The sequence below is a fragment of the Ursus arctos genome, unplaced genomic scaffold (assembly GCF_023065955.2).
Source record: "Ursus arctos isolate Adak ecotype North America unplaced genomic scaffold, UrsArc2.0 scaffold_8, whole genome shotgun sequence".
Taxonomy (NCBI): domain Eukaryota; kingdom Metazoa; phylum Chordata; class Mammalia; order Carnivora; family Ursidae; genus Ursus; species Ursus arctos.
The window spans coordinates 37,410,019-37,426,784 of NW_026623100.1; the positions used below are offsets into that span (position 1 = coordinate 37,410,019).

The following is a 16,766-nucleotide window of genomic DNA, read 5'->3' on the forward strand; positions in this document are numbered from 1 at the left end:
CTCCGCGTTCGCTCGCTCTCACGCCCCTCGCCTTTCCGCGGCTGGCTCGCCGGCAGGGTCTGAGCGCGGGCGGGCGGGCGGGGGAGGTGAGGGGTGCTGGTGTGTGTGCATGTGCCTGGCTGGGTGCACACCCCGCACGGCGGCGGCGCCAGGACGCGGAGCGCTCCCCAGAGCCCGGCTGCCTCGCTCGGCTCTGGCGACCGCGACCATGTTCCAGCCCACAGCCAAGCGCGGCTTTACCATCGAGTCCTTGGTAGCCAAGGACGGCGGCACCGGCGGGGGCACTGGCGGCGGGGGCGCCGGCTCCCATCCCCTGGCGGCGGCCGCCTCGGAGGAGCCACTCCGGCCCACCGCGCTCAATTACCCTCACCCCGGCGCGGCCGAGGCGGCCTTCGTGAGCGGCTTCCCCGCCGCCGCCGCCGCCGCCGCCGCCGCGGGCGCCGGTCGCTCGCTGTACGGTGGGCCCGAGCTTGTGTTCCCCGAGGCCATGAACCACCCCGCGCTGACCGTGCACCCGGCGCACCAGCTGGGCGCCTCCCCGCTGCAGCCCCCGCACTCCTTCTTCGGCGCCCAGCACCGGGACCCTCTGCACTTCTACCCCTGGGTCCTGCGGAACCGCTTCTTCGGCCACCGCTTCCAGGGTGAGTGCCCATGCTGTGCCCGCTTAGGCGGCCGGTCGGCGCCGGCGCTGCCGTGGCGCGGGGGAGGCTCGGGGGCGTTCGGGCTGTTCAGAAGTTGTTGAAACAAGGCTGTGGGGTCCGCAGAGGCCGATTTCCAAACCGGGAAGAGCCGCGCCGGATCCACTCGCTTCTGCGGCGTTGGGTTCCCTCCCAGAGAGGCAGTTTGGGACCTCCAGGCTTTCCCAGAAACGGTGCAGTTTCGGACGCCAAGCCCGGGCGCATCCTTGGAGCCTCTCCTGATCCTCCCCGCGGCCTGCCAGACTCTCTCCGGGCTGAGGCAGTCCCAGCCCAGAGAGCGCCCGCCGCCCCCTCCCTCTGCCAGGGCCGGACCTGGGACCCTTCGCTCGCACATCCACCACCAATTCCCAGATATCCGCCCTCGCCGGCGCGTCCGAGCTGGGCAAAGTCCACCCGCGTGCCCCGGGTCTGCGGAAAGAAGGGGCAGCAGGGAGGGCAAACTGGAGAGTTAATGTTCAGTGTGGAGTGCTCTACTGTCTTGGGGTGTTTCTCAGCAACCTCAACCCGACTTCTTCAAGTCACAAGTGCCTTTCGGACCCACGGTCGGGAAGGGTTGCAATAACAACCGGCTTCCTTCGTCTTGTGCCGACTCTGGGAGCCCACCCGGCTGCGGCGGGACCGACGGCCGTCCTCCCAGGCAGGGGGCGGGGGCAGAGGGCTTTTAAGGTTGTTGGCTAGCCGAGCTCCCACGTCTTCACTGGGCAATGGGTTCTCTAATGAAGATCCCCCACTGGCCTTACAAACGCACACACACGTTTCAATTATCTGACTTTCCCAAAGGAAAGAGAGTTGCATTTGTTGGAGTTCGTTTTCTTCCTTGAATTTGTTAAAGTTTGTTTCTCTTTTCTTTTTTTTTTTCTTTTTAAAGAATGGCCTTAATTTGTGCAGTAATTGCTTTAGTTTCCAGTTTTATTTTGTTAGTGTAGACGGGACTGGACCTCAGCCTTTTTAGGTTCCATGACTCAGAGCTAGGTAACCCGGCTTTTAGTGAAACAAATGAAAAGGATATGGCTAGAGCTTCGGCTGCCAACCTAATCTGAGGATAAATCGCGGTCTACACAGTCAAAATAAACCAGATGCTTGGTACCACTATTTAGATAACAGAAGAAAAATGATCTTTGGAAGCTTTGGCTATAGCTGCTGAACTGTTTCATGGAAAGCCGCTTTCCTGGTCCAATTTGTGAATTCACTTAGTCCCATCTGACCAGTAGATACGGACCCAGCAGATCCCACAATATAAAAGAATGTAATTACTTGAACAAGAATTTTTGTGGGCAGACCTGTCTCCCCTGCGATTTCAAAGATTTGCCCAAATCATGGGGTGAGGGGAGGGAGCCTATGGTGTCAGCCGCTTTGGGTATGAAACCTGTCAATTACAATAATTGTTTGCCGCTAAAAATGAATGAAGTTTTATTCAAAACTGAGTAAACCACCTCGGCGCTCCTTGGGCCCAGCCCGGCCTGGGTCTCAAAACTTGGCACCCATGGGCGGATCTGAGAGTGGAGGCTATTTTTGAACCGTCGTGCCAGGGCAGCAGAGGGACCTGTGGTTAGGAGGCTGGTGCAGGGACAGGGGCTCTGAGGAGAGGGCAGAGCCGGTCCTAAGCCCTGTGGTATCTGCTCATCAGGGGGTGGCCTCCCTGGCGGGGCCCTCGGCTTCGGACCCGGCGCCCCACGCCCTCCTCGCTGCTTTTCCCGCCTCTGGCCTCGTCCCCGCGGGCGCAGAGCGCCGAGGGCCGGGGACACCTCGAGACAGATCCGGCTCCGGCTCTGAGCATTCCCAGCCAAGAGCGGCCAGATGAATTCTCCGAAAAACCTTCTTAGAAATTGCCGCGGCTCCCTGAGCCATCAGTCCCGGCGGGCACGTTGTCGAGTTGCAAAAACGGTTGGATTTTTCTCTCAAGAACCGTGTCTGGACGCGGAGATGGAGCCACGCGTGGCCAACGCGGAAATCCGTTGGACACGGAAAGACTTTTCCGACCCTGAGACGTTTCGGCTTTGGGTCCGGTCTTCGTCGCCGCGGACCAGTGCGCACCCCGGCAGCTGTGAGCCTTGCGGTCCCAGCGGGGCCTCGGGGCCGCGGGCCGAGCCGTCCCAGGCCCTCCGGCGCCGCGTTTTCTAGAGAACCGGGTCTCTGCGATGCTCATTTCAGCCCCGTTTTAATGCAAGAAACGAAACCCTACACGGACGAAAAGGAACATGTCTGCGCTCCGTGCGCAGCGCCCTCCGGCAGCGCGGGCAGGCGCGCGGGGAAGCGGCTTCTCCGCTGAGCCAGACGGTGGAAGAGGAGGAGCCCACGCGGCATGGTCTGGATCAGGCGGCGGGATCCTGAAGCCGGTGGCCTTCGAGGCCTGAAGGGGAGGAGCCGGCGGAGACCGGGAATTGGCCGGACTACGGTGCTATTTCTCGGACTCAGGAACTTTCCAGACCGGGAACAGCGTCTGGAAGGGGCCTGGGAAGACCCAACCCTCCCGGATCCGCGTTGGTAATGGGCCGGTGCTTCAAAGGGCGCCTTTGTTCCGGCAGGAGGAGGGGGAATGAGGTTATCTCCGCAGCTTGGCCGGCCTCTCCCACTCGTCGCCCCAGGCTCCTCCGCCCAGCCCGCCGGTCGGGAGCCCCCCGCCGACCACCGCCTCTCCAGCAGGGAGTGCGGCGGCCCGCCGCGACACTTTGGATCCCTAGCTCCCAGCTCGGGCCACCTCAGTCCTGGGAGTCTCTACTGCCAGTCTGCCCTGAAAGGGCCTGCACTGAGAGGATGGAGGAAAACGGGGTGGGGTTCAATTCCACCTGGCTCCAGGGAAGGCTAAGTCACCCTCCTTCCACTTCCACCTCTCCTTGTCTCAAACTGACAGCCCACTGGCACAGGCCAGAACCTCTGCGTGGAAACAGGCCACACTGGCCCCAGCCCCAAGCTTGTTCTGCTCTTGTGGTCCAGAGAAGGGAAACTGAAGCTGTGCTGGGGATCATTGAGACCCTGTACCCATAATGAGTGGGGCCCAGGAACATAGACACCTAAGGCATCACTCTGTCCCTACAGAGACATAGAGCTATTGATCAGTTTGTCTGGATAGTTTTGCACTAAACCCCCTCTTTCTTAACAGGAAAAAGCCTTGCTTCTTTTGAAATCCAATCTGTCATTACTTTTCAGTGTCTTGAGTAATTTTCCTGTCCCTTGGTTCTTCGCGGTTGGGTCAGAAGGACCCCTATGTTTCTGCCCGTACATGTGGACATAGACTGGAGGACACATTCTATCTGCCCCAACAGGACATGACAGTAAACCAAGCAACCTAGCTTTTCCTAAAATAAGCCAGACTTGAGGCAAAGGGATGTGTGTATGTCAGAAGGACAGAAGCTTGTTGCTTCCATCCTCCACTTTGGGTTTATAAAGACAAACACAGAGAACCCCACCATGTCAATGACCAACACACGCTCCCAGAATTACAAAACAGCCATCAAATCCTACACACCGAGGCAGGCAGCAGTCCTGCTTTCTCAGCCACAGACTGTCCTTGACACCCCTGCACCCCAGTGCACTCCCATCTACAGGGTCTCTCCAGGCTGCCACCTCACTTTTGACCAGCCTGGGCCAGTTGAGCTGCTGAGGCTAACTCCGGGAACTCTGGGATGAGCGAGGCCTTCTCCCTGTCCAGCTCACTTGTCCAGAGGAAAAACCACTGTTGGGGCTTCACCCAGGCTCAGAACAATGCCGTTTTTTGAAGCATTTCAACATCAGCAAGAAATGTTTCCTTCCCACCCACCTCTCCCACCTTTCCCTGGCCTATCACACAGGTACCCATTTAAGACTTGAGTTCTTATTCCTACTCAGACCAGGCTCTTCCTTTCATTCCTTCTTGTCCCTCTCTGTCAGACCAGCTCCTTGATCATCTATTCCCTCCACCACCAGCAGTTAAACTTCCTTCAGTCAGGCCTAACAGCCCTGGGCCTGCCTCCACCTTGAAGGGCATTGTGTCCTTACACTGGGCACAGTGTCCCCCTCCATCTCCCTGTGATGTGATGCCACTCCTTTTGTAGCTGCACAGATCCAGCCACTTGAAATGGAAAAGTGATTGTCAGGGGACTTTATCTCCCCTCTAGCAACCTTGTTCCAGAGAAAACCACAGCAATAAAGTTCACCTGTGTAAGCGTCCAAAGCCCAAGGACGTGGAGAAAGTAATGCCAGTCAGTTTCCACCAGCAGAGGGACATGAACAGTTACCTGGAGAGTTTTAGCAATAGTGTCTCAGTTATGTGCCCTTACTTCACTTACAGAAGTATTTGCAGAGACGGGAGATCCCAACTGAGATCCAAACAATTGCCTTAAACAAAACAACGGGTCAAACTGGGTAAAACCAGGGGGCCATTTCTGAAGAAATTAACTGGATCAGTCAATCTCAACAGCTAACTGTGTGAAAACATCCCATCTAGGACTCTTCGTTGTCAGTGGGTCAGGGGTACTGATAAGTGCCACTGCATGAGAATCCACGGGTGATGTCAGGGCCTGTTTCAAGTCTGAGAGCATGGGCGACCAAGCCAGAGATTGTGTGAAGGCCTAGTGGGGGGTTTATTGAGCATGGGGCTGTGGGTGGAAGCTTATTTTGGCTTTTGTAGTTCCTGACCTCACCACCCAGGACTCGTCCAACCCAGTGTCAGCCCCTCCTCCTGCATGTAGGAGCTGAGTTCCCATGATGGCCAACATTTGCCAAGGGACAATCACACTCTTTGAAAATCCTGTACGGTAGATGGGAGAAAAAGGCAGTAGGGAGGCTGGAGCATATATTTACACACGCCCATGCAGAAACCAATATATCTATATCTATATATATTAGAGAGAAAGATGACATCTAGATATTTATACACGTGTTTCTTTAGCACGGGACTATTCAGGGATGAAGCAAGGCCTTTTCCCACCAGAGAGCAGTAGGAGTGGAGGGGGGGCTTTACCTGAAGGCCTGGGGGACAGAGGTGGGGAAGGGGGGAGGAAGAAGCCTGACCTTAGACCTTCAGGTGTTGCCTGGACATTGACCTAGCAGCCGGCCTATTTTTACCACTTGCAAGGTAGAGCCTGGGCCTGTTGGCAGGAATTTTCAAAGGGCTAGCAGCCTGAGCATTTAGCTGCAAGCGTGGTTTAACAGGTGTGAAAAGAGAGTGCCTTGGGTCCCTTCTAGTTCCTGAAAATGTGTTTGGCACTAGGGTGCTTAGCAGCCTCACTGTTCCCCTTCCTGACACTCAGCCCTCTGCCTACTCTTGGCGCTTTTTGAGGGAGATAGGACAGGGCCAGGGGACAAAGAGAGCTAAGGGACTTATCCCACCCCCGGGCCTCTTCCAAGGCTCCAGGCGCTGTGGATTTGGGCCGGCTTGCGCCTCGCTGGGCCTGGGCCCTCCTGCTGGCCCAAAGAGTGATCCTCTACTCTGCTCTTCCACGCCTCCCACGACCGACCGGGTAGCTCTCGAGCCCTAGGGAAGTGTTGGGGGAGGAGAGAGGAGTGGACTTAAGGAAGGGGCGGCACAAGGGAAAGGGGAGAAGTGGGGGCGAGGGTCAAGGATTGCAGAGGGTAACGGAGCGCCCAGGGCGTTTGCGAGCGGGGCCAGAGGGCCGGGTTTGGCCGGCTTCCGCGGGCGGCCCGGCGGCCGGGCTGCAGGCTCACGGCGCCCCTTCTCTCTGTCTGTACCTGCTGTGTTGCCGTCGGCGGCGCGGCCGCAGCGAGCGACGTGCCCCAGGACGGGCTGCTTCTGCACGGCCCCTTCGCGCGCAAGCCCAAGCGGATCCGCACGGCCTTCTCGCCCTCGCAGCTCCTGCGGCTGGAGCGCGCCTTCGAGAAGAACCACTACGTGGTGGGCGCCGAGCGGAAGCAGCTGGCCGGCAGCCTCAGCCTCTCGGAGACGCAGGTAATAATCACCCCGCCGGCCCGCGCTCGGCCCGCGAGCCCAGGTGGAGGTGGGGGGAACAGGAGGGGCCCGAGTCTCACCTCCCCCTCGCCTTCCCCGGAGCCCCGTCCCACCCAGTTCCAAAAGCCACCCTCCCCCGCGGCCTTCCCGCAAAGCCTGTCTCTTAGAGCCCCTTCCCTGCCGCTGCGTTTAGCCTCGCGGAGGCCGCAGGACTTCTGTCAAGCACTAAGGACCCACCAGGAGGTTGGAATCAAACCACAACCCAGCCTGCTCTCAAAGCCCATGGGAGGTGCCAGGTTCTCAGGAGCAGGCAGGGCGTGGACCCCACGCCGCAGTCACTCCCGAGCTGTCCCAGTGTCCCCTGGAGCCGTCTCAGCCCTGTGGCTACTGAGGCTCTTCTCCCGCCACTCCTCTGGGGTGCTCACGGTTTTGTGGGAGGCCCGGGCCTTTCCCCGCACCGGCTTTGCTGCTGTTCATGGGCAGAGTTGGCGGAGGCCTCGGCTGCCCACCAGTGGATGTGGTGTGGGGAGAAAGCCCACGTGTCCTCAGGCTATAAACATCAGAAGCAGAGGAATTAGCCAAGAAGGGACCAGCCCTGCTTGGGGTCCGAGGGTGGCGCTGATCTCTGCGCAGGCAGGCTGGTAGGGCTCTGGAAACTGGTATGTGTTTGGGGGCGCAGACGTGTGAGGAACCTGGGAACGGTGGAAAAGTAGATTCTGGGACTCAGGGACTGTCTTCAAACACCTGAAGGGCTGTTGAGCTGGGGAAGGAACAAACTCCCCAAATGGCGCTGGGGAGGTTTTGAACTGGGTGAAATTACAGTAACCACGTAGTATTTTTGTAATTGATAATTAAGAAAAGAAAAATTTTAAGAACTAGATTGGAGTCATAGGGAGGCAGATTTGGGTTTATTGTAAGTAAAGACTTTTCCATAAATAAATGCCTGGAAGAACCGCCTCAGCTCTTGGTCCCCGGGAGCACCACGTGCTGTAAGGGCTGGCTGCTGCCCTGGAGGCAGATTGCAGTGTCTGGACGCCCCGGGAGACCTTACTCCCTTCCACCCCTCACAACTCCCAGATGTGCAAATAAGAGAGGTCCGCCTGCTGGCCCACCAGCTCCCACCCCGACGGCTTTCTATCACCCTCTCCCCTTTCTTGTTGGTCTGGCCCCTGCTGCCTTCCATTCTAGTCCCGGAAAGAGGCGTCTGGGGGAAGGGGGCAGTCCGGGTCTCCGGAGTAGTGAAGATAGGAAGGGGGCTCAGTGGGGGAGTCCAGACCCTAAGTGCCTCCCCAGCTCCCCTGGCAGACGTCACTCGCTGGTCCTCGTGTCCTATTTTGGTTTCTATTGTCAAGACGTCTTATCTGTCTGATGCCCCATTTAATCACACATTGCTCTCGTCTCCACTGGAGGACCCGTGCTTTTTCAGATTTGCTAGTTGGGCTGTTCTAACTGCAGAGATAAAGCTTACAAAACAACAGAGTTCATTTTGAAAATGTTTTAAAGAAATACATGCTAAAAAACCAAGTTAATAAAATAATACCACCGTTCCCTCCTGGCAAACAGTGTTTTAAAATTGTTGTCTAAAACAACGGGTCAATTTAAGAATGGTGTTTATAGTTAACATTATTTAAAAAGTATTATTAAATTTTAATTGCAGAAGTGTAAGAAAACAAAATGGTTTACAATCTTCCCACCCACAGATGAACACTTGTTGAAATAATGTCAGTTTTTAAACTTTCAATTTTTTAGCTCAGTGAGAGCATTTTTAATTAACTTTCTTTCAAACCGAATCTATCTGCCTGTTTCCTCCCAACACCTTCAAACATATTTAAAACAAAACCCGACAGAATAATAGAGTATATCCAGCTTAACTATCAAAACTCATGTCTAATCTTGTTCTGCCTATCGATGAGCTGGTTTTAGCATATGGAACAAAAAACCCCATAGAACTATGGGAGGTTTGAGCCTGAGAAACCTCTTGCAGAGGCTCGCCTTTTCAGGTGAGGACTCTAAGGTAGAAAGATGGACTGAGCAGAGCTCCCTAGGCAGGCAGGTTGGATTTCATTATCTGCCTCCATGCTAATTGGCTGTGTGACCTTGTGCCAGTTACTCAACCTCTCTGAGCTCTGATTTTTCTCATCTGGAAAATAGATTGTTTAAGGATTAAAGGCACCTAATAGGAACTCAAATAATATTAATTCTCATCCCCCATCCTTCCCTTCCCTCTGTTTAAAGTAGTATATATCAAGTTAGTGTTATAGTAAGCCCCTAACCTGGGCTTCCTGACTTAGTCTAGTGTTTCTTCTGCCATATCTGGCCTCCTTCATCATCATAGCTGTCTTTCTGTCCCTCTTGTAACTTATCATTTGGACTTAGGCTATCTACTTAACTAATTATCCATCTTTCAGTATTTACCAGGCAAGCCTACCTGTCATTTCCAACTATTGGCTATTTGTCAAGCATCAGTCTCTGCCATCAGCCCCCTGCCATCTATTTCTACTGTCAGTATCTACATTTGTCTCTTGGAGCTCTCCAATCCATCCTGCACAGAGAGCTGTTTTGTATCTAGCCATGTACTTCTGTCTGATCTCATTAAACTGCCTCTCCAAAGCTGGGTAATTTATATTTCCAATTTTCTATTAATTACATTCTTCTCCTTCCTAACAATAACTCTCATTTACCCAACTGTTGATTATTTCCTTATCATCTCTTCTGTTTTATCTTCTGTGTATCTACCATTCATCTCAAGCTTCCATGTCTATGGATCTAGTCAGCTACTGCCAGCATATTCATACGCCTGCTAGTGCTTACCTACCATGTCCTCAGCTCTGCCTTTGTCTTCCTTCTGAGCCTCCGTTGCTGTATCTGTAAGATTTAATGAAATGAACTCTGTGGTTCTTTTCAGTCCTGAGTTTCTGGCTCATCTATATTCTACTTCTCTGTGTTTCTCTATAATGCTTCCTCCAAGTTCTCAGAGCTCACAGTACATCTCCCATATATCATAATATGCATAGGACTTTGTTGCTGTGAAATTATCTACCATGTCCAAATGTCACTCGGTAGACTGACTAGGTCGATCTCGCAAGGAAATCCTAAAGTACAGATCCCCAGGCCCCATTCAGGAGCTTCTCTTAGGAGTTCCGGGATAGGATCCAGGAAATGTTTTTAAAACAGCTTTCTCGGTGATTCTGATGAACAACAGGCCAGCTTTGGGAACCAGAGGTCAAGCCTTCCTGCTTCTCTCTCTATACCCTAGGGTCCAGCTCAGCGACCAGCAAGCAGTCGATGCTCCATAAACATGTATTGAACGAATAGGCAAATCTCTTTTGATTGTACACATACCCATGTGTTAACCCTATCAGTCGTCTCCCTTGCTTTCTGTAGTCACTGACCCCTCCCTGTCCCTCTGTTTTCTATTTTTCCCTTGCACTTTACTTTAGATGATCTAGTTTTATCCACCAGTTGATGGATAAAACTCCTGGTGGGGTTAAGGAAATCCGTGTGTGGGTCTTAATCCAGGACTCAGGGGGCTCTGCACGCTCACAGCTTTAGTACCGAGTGTGGGGAGGTGGGTAACCCGAACTTCTTTGTTGGGGCAGGTTTCTATGTTTGGTTGAGAGTTGGGTATTTATGTTGGGCTGGCCGCGGGTCAATCCAGGAAGCGGAGGGAGTCTTTCCGGGAAAGGGCTAGTTCTCTTTTCTGGCTCTGATTACTTGCTCCTCACTGCTCTGGTGCAGCCTCAGAGTCCAACCCAGATGACTGCATGATGCCCATCCAAGCTTCGGTCCTGGTGGGGCAGACCCAGACTTGGGTCAGATCAGAGCTGTGCGTGGAAGTGAGTGTGTGTGTGTGTGTTGAGTGTGTGTAGCATGTATGTCCTACAATGTGGGGCACGTACAGGCAGTGTGATTGATGCCCGAAGGCCAGGTGATATCATATGTGCACACGGCGTAGAATGCAGCTCGGGTTCTTACGTGCATGCGTGGGGGCGGCACGTTAGTTTCATGGGGAATGAGAGAAAGCAGTTCGTTGCTTCAGGCTGATCAATTGGTCAGTGTTTCCAGCTGCCCCTCCTGCTCTGAACAGTTTAGCAGGTGTTTCTTCACCTTCTCTGGCTTTGAGCTCAGTTGAGCTGTGAGGGAAAGGGGTGCGGAAATGCAGTCCTTAGCCTTGAGGATTCCTCATTCAGTGATGGGGGCACAATGTAAAGTGTGCACGCTTGCGGAACATGCACAATGAGTGACTGGAGTCTTCCTGAAGTCACAGCTGTGGGCTAAGGGAAGTGAGGGGAGACCTGCTTAGGTGGAAGTTCCCAGAAGACCTCAGGCCCAGAAAGCTTGGAGGGATGCAGAGGATTCTAGGTCGGTGGGAAGGAAGGGGAGGGTTTGAAGTGGGTGGAAAGATAGAGCAGGAGCCGTCAAGTCTGCCACCATCTTGGGCCCAAGAACAGGTGGGGAGGTCTTAGAAGGAAGGAGTGTATGGTTACCTGCCTATGGGTTTTTTCTCCAGGGGTACTGGTAAGGAGACTTCTTGGGGTCCATTCCTGCTCTGAAAAACTGCTTTTTAGGGGATGGATGAGAAGGAGATATCCAAATGACTTGAATTTTAGGGAATGGTCACGAGGCCTTTGTTGCTAGCTCACTGTTGGTTCTGAGACGGACTCACCCCTTCTCCAAGTCTTGGCTCTTCTCCAAGAATGTCTGCATCAGTCAAGTTCTAGAGTCCAGTGGGAGGCAGGACAGGGCAGGGGAAGTAAGGGAGACTGGAGTGGTTCCCTAGGGCCTCATCCTGAGGAGGCAGCCGACTGTACTGTCTGTCTGAGAGTGAGGGCACGCAGCCGTGATGGGCTGGCAGAGGAGGAGACAAGAAGGCTTAGGATGAGTTGGGCTATGGCTGATGTGGAGTCAGAGGTGGCCTCATTTGGTGGGCATAGCATGGCATTGGGCTTGACCCTGAAAGTGGGAGTAACTCATATGATCAGATAATAGGAAATGGATCCCCAGCAGAGAGGGGTATTACCTTGATAGGGTGTTTGAACTCCTTGAGGACAAGTATTCTCCTGAAAGTATGCAGGCAGGAGCCACAGACTCTTCCATTTGGGATGGGCTAAAGTTGGGGACCAGTGGAAACAAAGGGATCCAAATCTGGGTCATTCAAATAGGTTATTCAAAAGTAAAGTCTGAAATAATTGGCTGGAGCTGTAGTTTGCTTGCATGTTAGTTTCTTTGTCCATTCACTTGCTCGTTAATACATGCACACCTTCATTCATCAGTGTATACATACAGCAGTCAGTCCTCTCATACATTAATGCATGCATGTGCTCATTCATTCATCCACAGCACCTTCCTCATTCTGTTTCACTCATGCTGACCCTTGTGCCTCCCAACAATAGGTCTCCCTCCCTCCCCCAGATTCTCCGTAGGAGTGGTTCATCTAATCCACCACATGGAGAATTAAGAATTGACCCTGTCGTAGAAGTGTCCACTGAACTATGCCTAAAAAGAACCCCATCTCTCCAGCAATTGCACTTCCCAAACCCTCCACCATTGATTTTCTTGGGCTCTCCAGTTCTCACCTAGGCACCTCTTGCCACTAGCGCAGTGCCAAGTCACTCCACCTGTGCCCAACTTGCTGAACAGACTGGAACGTGCCCACGGGGACTCTAGCGTGGACTACTACACCACTTTGGTTCTCCAGGTTCTGACAGCCTGACGAGGAGACAGAGGTTCGGGCAAATAAATGAACGCACTGTTCGGGTCACTGTTGCAGGACAGGGAAAATGACTAAGGGAGCACAGACAGGCAGTGGGGCAGGTCCAGCCCAGGAGCATCTGGGCAGGGTTTTGAAGGCTGAGTAAGAGTACCCCAGGGGGGATAACTCAGGCAAAAGTGGAGAAGCTTGGAAGGAACTAGCTTCTCTGCAAAACTGAGACACTCAGTGAGGCAGGGACTTGGGAGACCACAAGGAAGCTCTCTCCAAACCCAGAGGAGTCGGAGATGGGGGAGGGGTTCCTCAGCCAACATCCCAACTGTGCCTGCAGGGGCTAGTGTGCGGGAATGGTGGGGAGGCAGGCGCAGAACAGACCCAGCCTCGCAACACTAGCTCCCACAGAGCTGGGAGCCACACTGTATGACCTGGCTCCTTTCTAGGGCCTCTGTCCTCCAGGGAAAGGGCTCTTGGGCGACCCCAGATTGCCCTGCTGGGTTACAGAGGTGATGGGGTGTCACTCTTGCCTCCGACTACACTCAGAGCCCAATTCTTTTTCTTTTTTCTCAGTAAAAAAGAACTATTAATTGTTATCAGTAATACATTAAAGACAGAAAAGTGGAAAGAAGAAAGCAATGTCACCCACACTTTATGTACATTTCCTTCTAGTCTTTTCCCCCATGCATAGATTTTGTTTTCCCATGGTTGTGATCACACTGTGCCCAAACTGCATCCTGCCCTTTTCACTGATATTATTAAGTCATAAGCATCCCCCTGTTATTACAGTCTTTGTAAACAGCATCTGGTCACTCAGCCTAAGGCTGTTCACAAGATAGCCAGTCTGCCTAGGGAGACAGTTTACCTCCCTGTTTCTAGAAAGCTGCCTCCTTGACCCCGGTCGTTTAAATGGAGAAAATATTCAGGATTACCTTGCATTTGGGTATGCCTGGAAAGCTGGCCCTGGCCTGAAAACATAGCCTGCGCCCGGAGCTCCACCATCGGAAACTTTCCTTCTTTGGGTCAGCGTTGTGGGGCAAGGGTGGCAGGCTGAGTCCATCCCACTACAGACTAGTCTCCATCCTGAAAGGAGACTCGGAGTGTGTGGGAGAGAGAAGGTGCAGAAAGGGGCCGGCTGTCCCGGTGTTGCCCAGAGGTTCCCCAGATCGCCCCATCACTAAGCTGGGCGCGCCTAGCCCTCAGCCAGCCCCTTGGGCTCTCAGGAATGCCGCTCCAGCCCCACATCCAGGCCTGAGTCACGCACGTGCCTTGCACAGGCGCTCACCCACCTGCTGGCTGTTGTAGTGTCCGTGGGCTCTAGCAGGTGGTGGGGGCCAGGCAGGGGCCCGACGCGGTTGTGCCGAGAACCACCCAGGGCCCAGCCCGCCCTGTACCCAAGGAAAGGTGGTTATGGGATCTAGAAGTCTTGCACCCGAAGTGTCTACCAATTTTCCCTTGTCTGTTTGAGGTGAGACATGCAGGCGATGGGTTTGCACCCTGCCTTAGAGACGAGGGAAGAAGATTTTCCTCTTACACCATCCATGTGCCTCATTTCTTCCTGGCCCTGGTGGCTGCCCCACCCCCACCCAGTGCTCTAAAATTAAAGGGCAGGGCAGACCCTGGGGGGGAGGTTCTATTAGGGGAAGCCTTGGATTGCGTCGGCTCCATGAAGGGAGGTAGTGTCTGGAAAGTGCGAAGATCAGAACGTCCTGGGCAGGAAGCTGCTCCCTGGGCCCCGATGCAGGCCTGCTTTTGGCTGCCACTGCCTAGCTTTTCCGCCTTTCTCAGGGACTAGCAGCTGCACTGGGTCGCCTTCTGAGTACTGCCCCTGGCACCACCCAGGGCTCAAGGATCTTCCCTCAGCAGTCCCCGCCGCTGCCAACACCCAGGTGCTCACCATCACTCCACACACACAGGACTTCCCACTCACCACTGCCAAGGACACCATGGGTCACCCAGCGATAGCCGGCAGCAACCTACTGGCTTTGTAAACGAGCTGTCATTTTTAGGAAACCATCCCTGTCTCGTAACCCTGCCATCTCTGTGTCACCTTCCCCAGGGACCTTCTGGAGCAAAAGCCCAGGAGATGCCCTGGAGCTGCAAAGGCCCCAGAAAACCTCTCTCCTGTGGATGAGGGGCTTAAACCCAGAGTGGGGAAGGAACTTAGCAAAGGATCAGCACCCAGGCCCACTGTCACCCACCTGAGGGTGGGGTTGGGGGGATGGCCTGGCTCTGCAAGGCCAAGTAAAGAACTGCAAGGTCAGGAGGAGTTGATAGACTGAGTGAGGCTTCCTCCACAGTCCTCGAACGCTAAGTCTAGTTAGGGAGCTGGGATCGGCCTCCTTAATCATGCACGAGAGGATGTTAAAGGCTGTATCCTGGACACTGAGCAAATGCTGGGGGAGGTGGGAGAAGTGAGGGGTGATGAGAGATACGGCTAAATCTGGGGAGGCTTCCTGGAGGCGGTGAGCTTAGCATTATTGACCTGTCCCTCCAAGCCCCCACGACCCACCACAGAAGACACTTGTCTGCTTTTGAACCCTCCCCTTGTCAGGACTCTCACTGCCTGACACAGAAGTGGGGAGCCCTCTCTGTTTAAAGAGGAGCTCACTTCTGCACCCTGCGATTTCTCCTATGTAACCTGTTTCCATATTTGAATGGGCTGCAGAGGCCAGCACTTTGGGGACAGGAAGTTTAGAGCACTGCCCTACTTGGGACTGCAGACACCCCTATGTCTAAGAAGGAGGAGGCCTCATTGGTGGGTTTCAGACTACCCTGAGTAGCTACCCCCCTGACGGACCAGCCTTCCTACCTGCCCAGTTCAACCTCTGATGTGGGAGGGAGGGAATCCCACCTGACATTGCTCACAGGGTCCCCTGGAGAAACTGACTGACCTAGATGGTGTGTGAATTGGAAATTTGAGTGGCAGGGTCTGTGACCCTAGGCGTGCTCTGGCTATCCCAGGCACCGCTCTTGGTGTGGACATCACCTCCTGGTTATGTAGCCATGTCCACTCTGCCTCTTTGTGCTGCAAAGATCGTAGGGTGGCCGGGGGTGAGGGGGGCACATCAGGCCCACAGGGCGCTTACCAGGACTCATGCGATGGCTTTTCACACGTTCGCCTACTTACTGTTTACCTCAACCGTGGGAAAGAGCGATTATTATTTCTTCTCTAGAAACGGGTAGGGACCCAGGTCTGCTGGGCTCCAGAGCCTGGACGCCTCCTCTCTACCGTGCTGCGGCTACAGGATGCTTGGCAGCTCCGTGATGCTCCCTTCCCTCTGTGAGAGGGACTGGAAGATGGCCCCTCTCGGCCCACTGTGCCCTCTCCCTGCCCGACCTCGTTCACTTCTGGAAGCGTAGTCTTTCAGACCCAGCAGGTGGCACCTGGCCAGAGGAGAGGACCCTGGCCCTGGTTTCCCCACCTGGCTCCCAGCTCAGCCTGGGTGCTGAGATCCCAGTGGCCGCTCTGGGGGCCTCCTGGGTGTTTCTTACTTCTGCCCCTCCCTCCCTGGCCCAGGTGAAGGTGTGGTTCCAGAACCGGAGGACAAAGTACAAGCGGCAGAAGCTGGAGGAAGAGGGGCCCGAGTCTGAGCAGAAGAAGAAGGGCTCCCACCACATCAACCGGTGGCGCATTGCCACGAAGCAGGCCAACGGGGAGGACATCGATGTCACCTCCAATGACTAGGGTGGGCAGCCACGGATCCGTGAGGGCAGAGCATCTGCTCGCTGCTGGCCAGGCCCCCGGGTGGGCCCAGCTGGACTCTGGCCGCTCCCCCGCCAGGCTTCGGGGAGGCCTGAGTCGCGGCCCCACAGGGCTTGGAGCCTGGGGCCACCACTGACAGAGGGACAAGAAATGGGCCGGCTGAGGCCTGGGACTCCTCCACCTTCTCCTCAGAGAGCCCGCCTGCCTGAGCAGGCCGCCAGCCGCAGCAGCCTCCCAGCCACTCTCCACTTCTCTTATCTCCTGTTTGTTTTGATGCGTTTCTGTTTTAATTTATTTTCCAGGCACCCGCTGTAGTTCTTAGTGATCCCCTTGTACCTCCCTTCCCTATGGGAATAATAAAAGTCTCTCTCTTAATGACACGGGCATCCAGCTCCGCCCCCAGAGCCTGTGAGCCTGGGGGGTGGATTCCGGCTCTGGGGACCAGTGGGGACTGGCCGAGCAAGCTTGTACAGCGCCTGGGAGCCTGGGGTGGGGCCTGGGAGACTCAACTCATTAACTTTTCTCCTTTGTTGGTGGTCTACCCTGATCTCTAGCTCCAGCTATAGGGCAAGGGAAACTGAGGCTAGACAGGGGGAAGGACTACCCTGTGTCTTAAGGGAGGCCATCTAGGCTCAGGTCTCCCCATGCTTGTTGAGCAGTGGGAAACAGGCCCGTGTGGCTTAGGGGAGAGACAGAACTTGCCCACTGCTGCGTGCTGAGAGACTGGCGGCTCCTCCAATTCAGGAGAAACTAGAAGGAGAAAGGAATATTGGG

The 16,766-nt window shown here is 54.6% G+C and overlaps 1 protein-coding gene across 1 annotated transcript; it reads left to right on the forward strand.

The window, feature by feature from the left end:
* The first annotated feature begins 109 nt into the window (after nt 1-109).
* On the forward strand, nt 110-16,370 carry EMX1 (empty spiracles homeobox 1). Its single transcript, XM_026483081.3, has 3 exons — nt 110-641; nt 6,398-6,582; nt 15,807-16,370. The coding sequence occupies exons 1-3, from the start codon at nt 110-112 to the stop codon at nt 15,972-15,974; spliced, it is 885 nt and encodes a 294-aa protein (XP_026338866.1). The 3' UTR covers nt 15,975-16,370.
* Nucleotides 16,371-16,766: the final 396 nt, after the last annotated feature.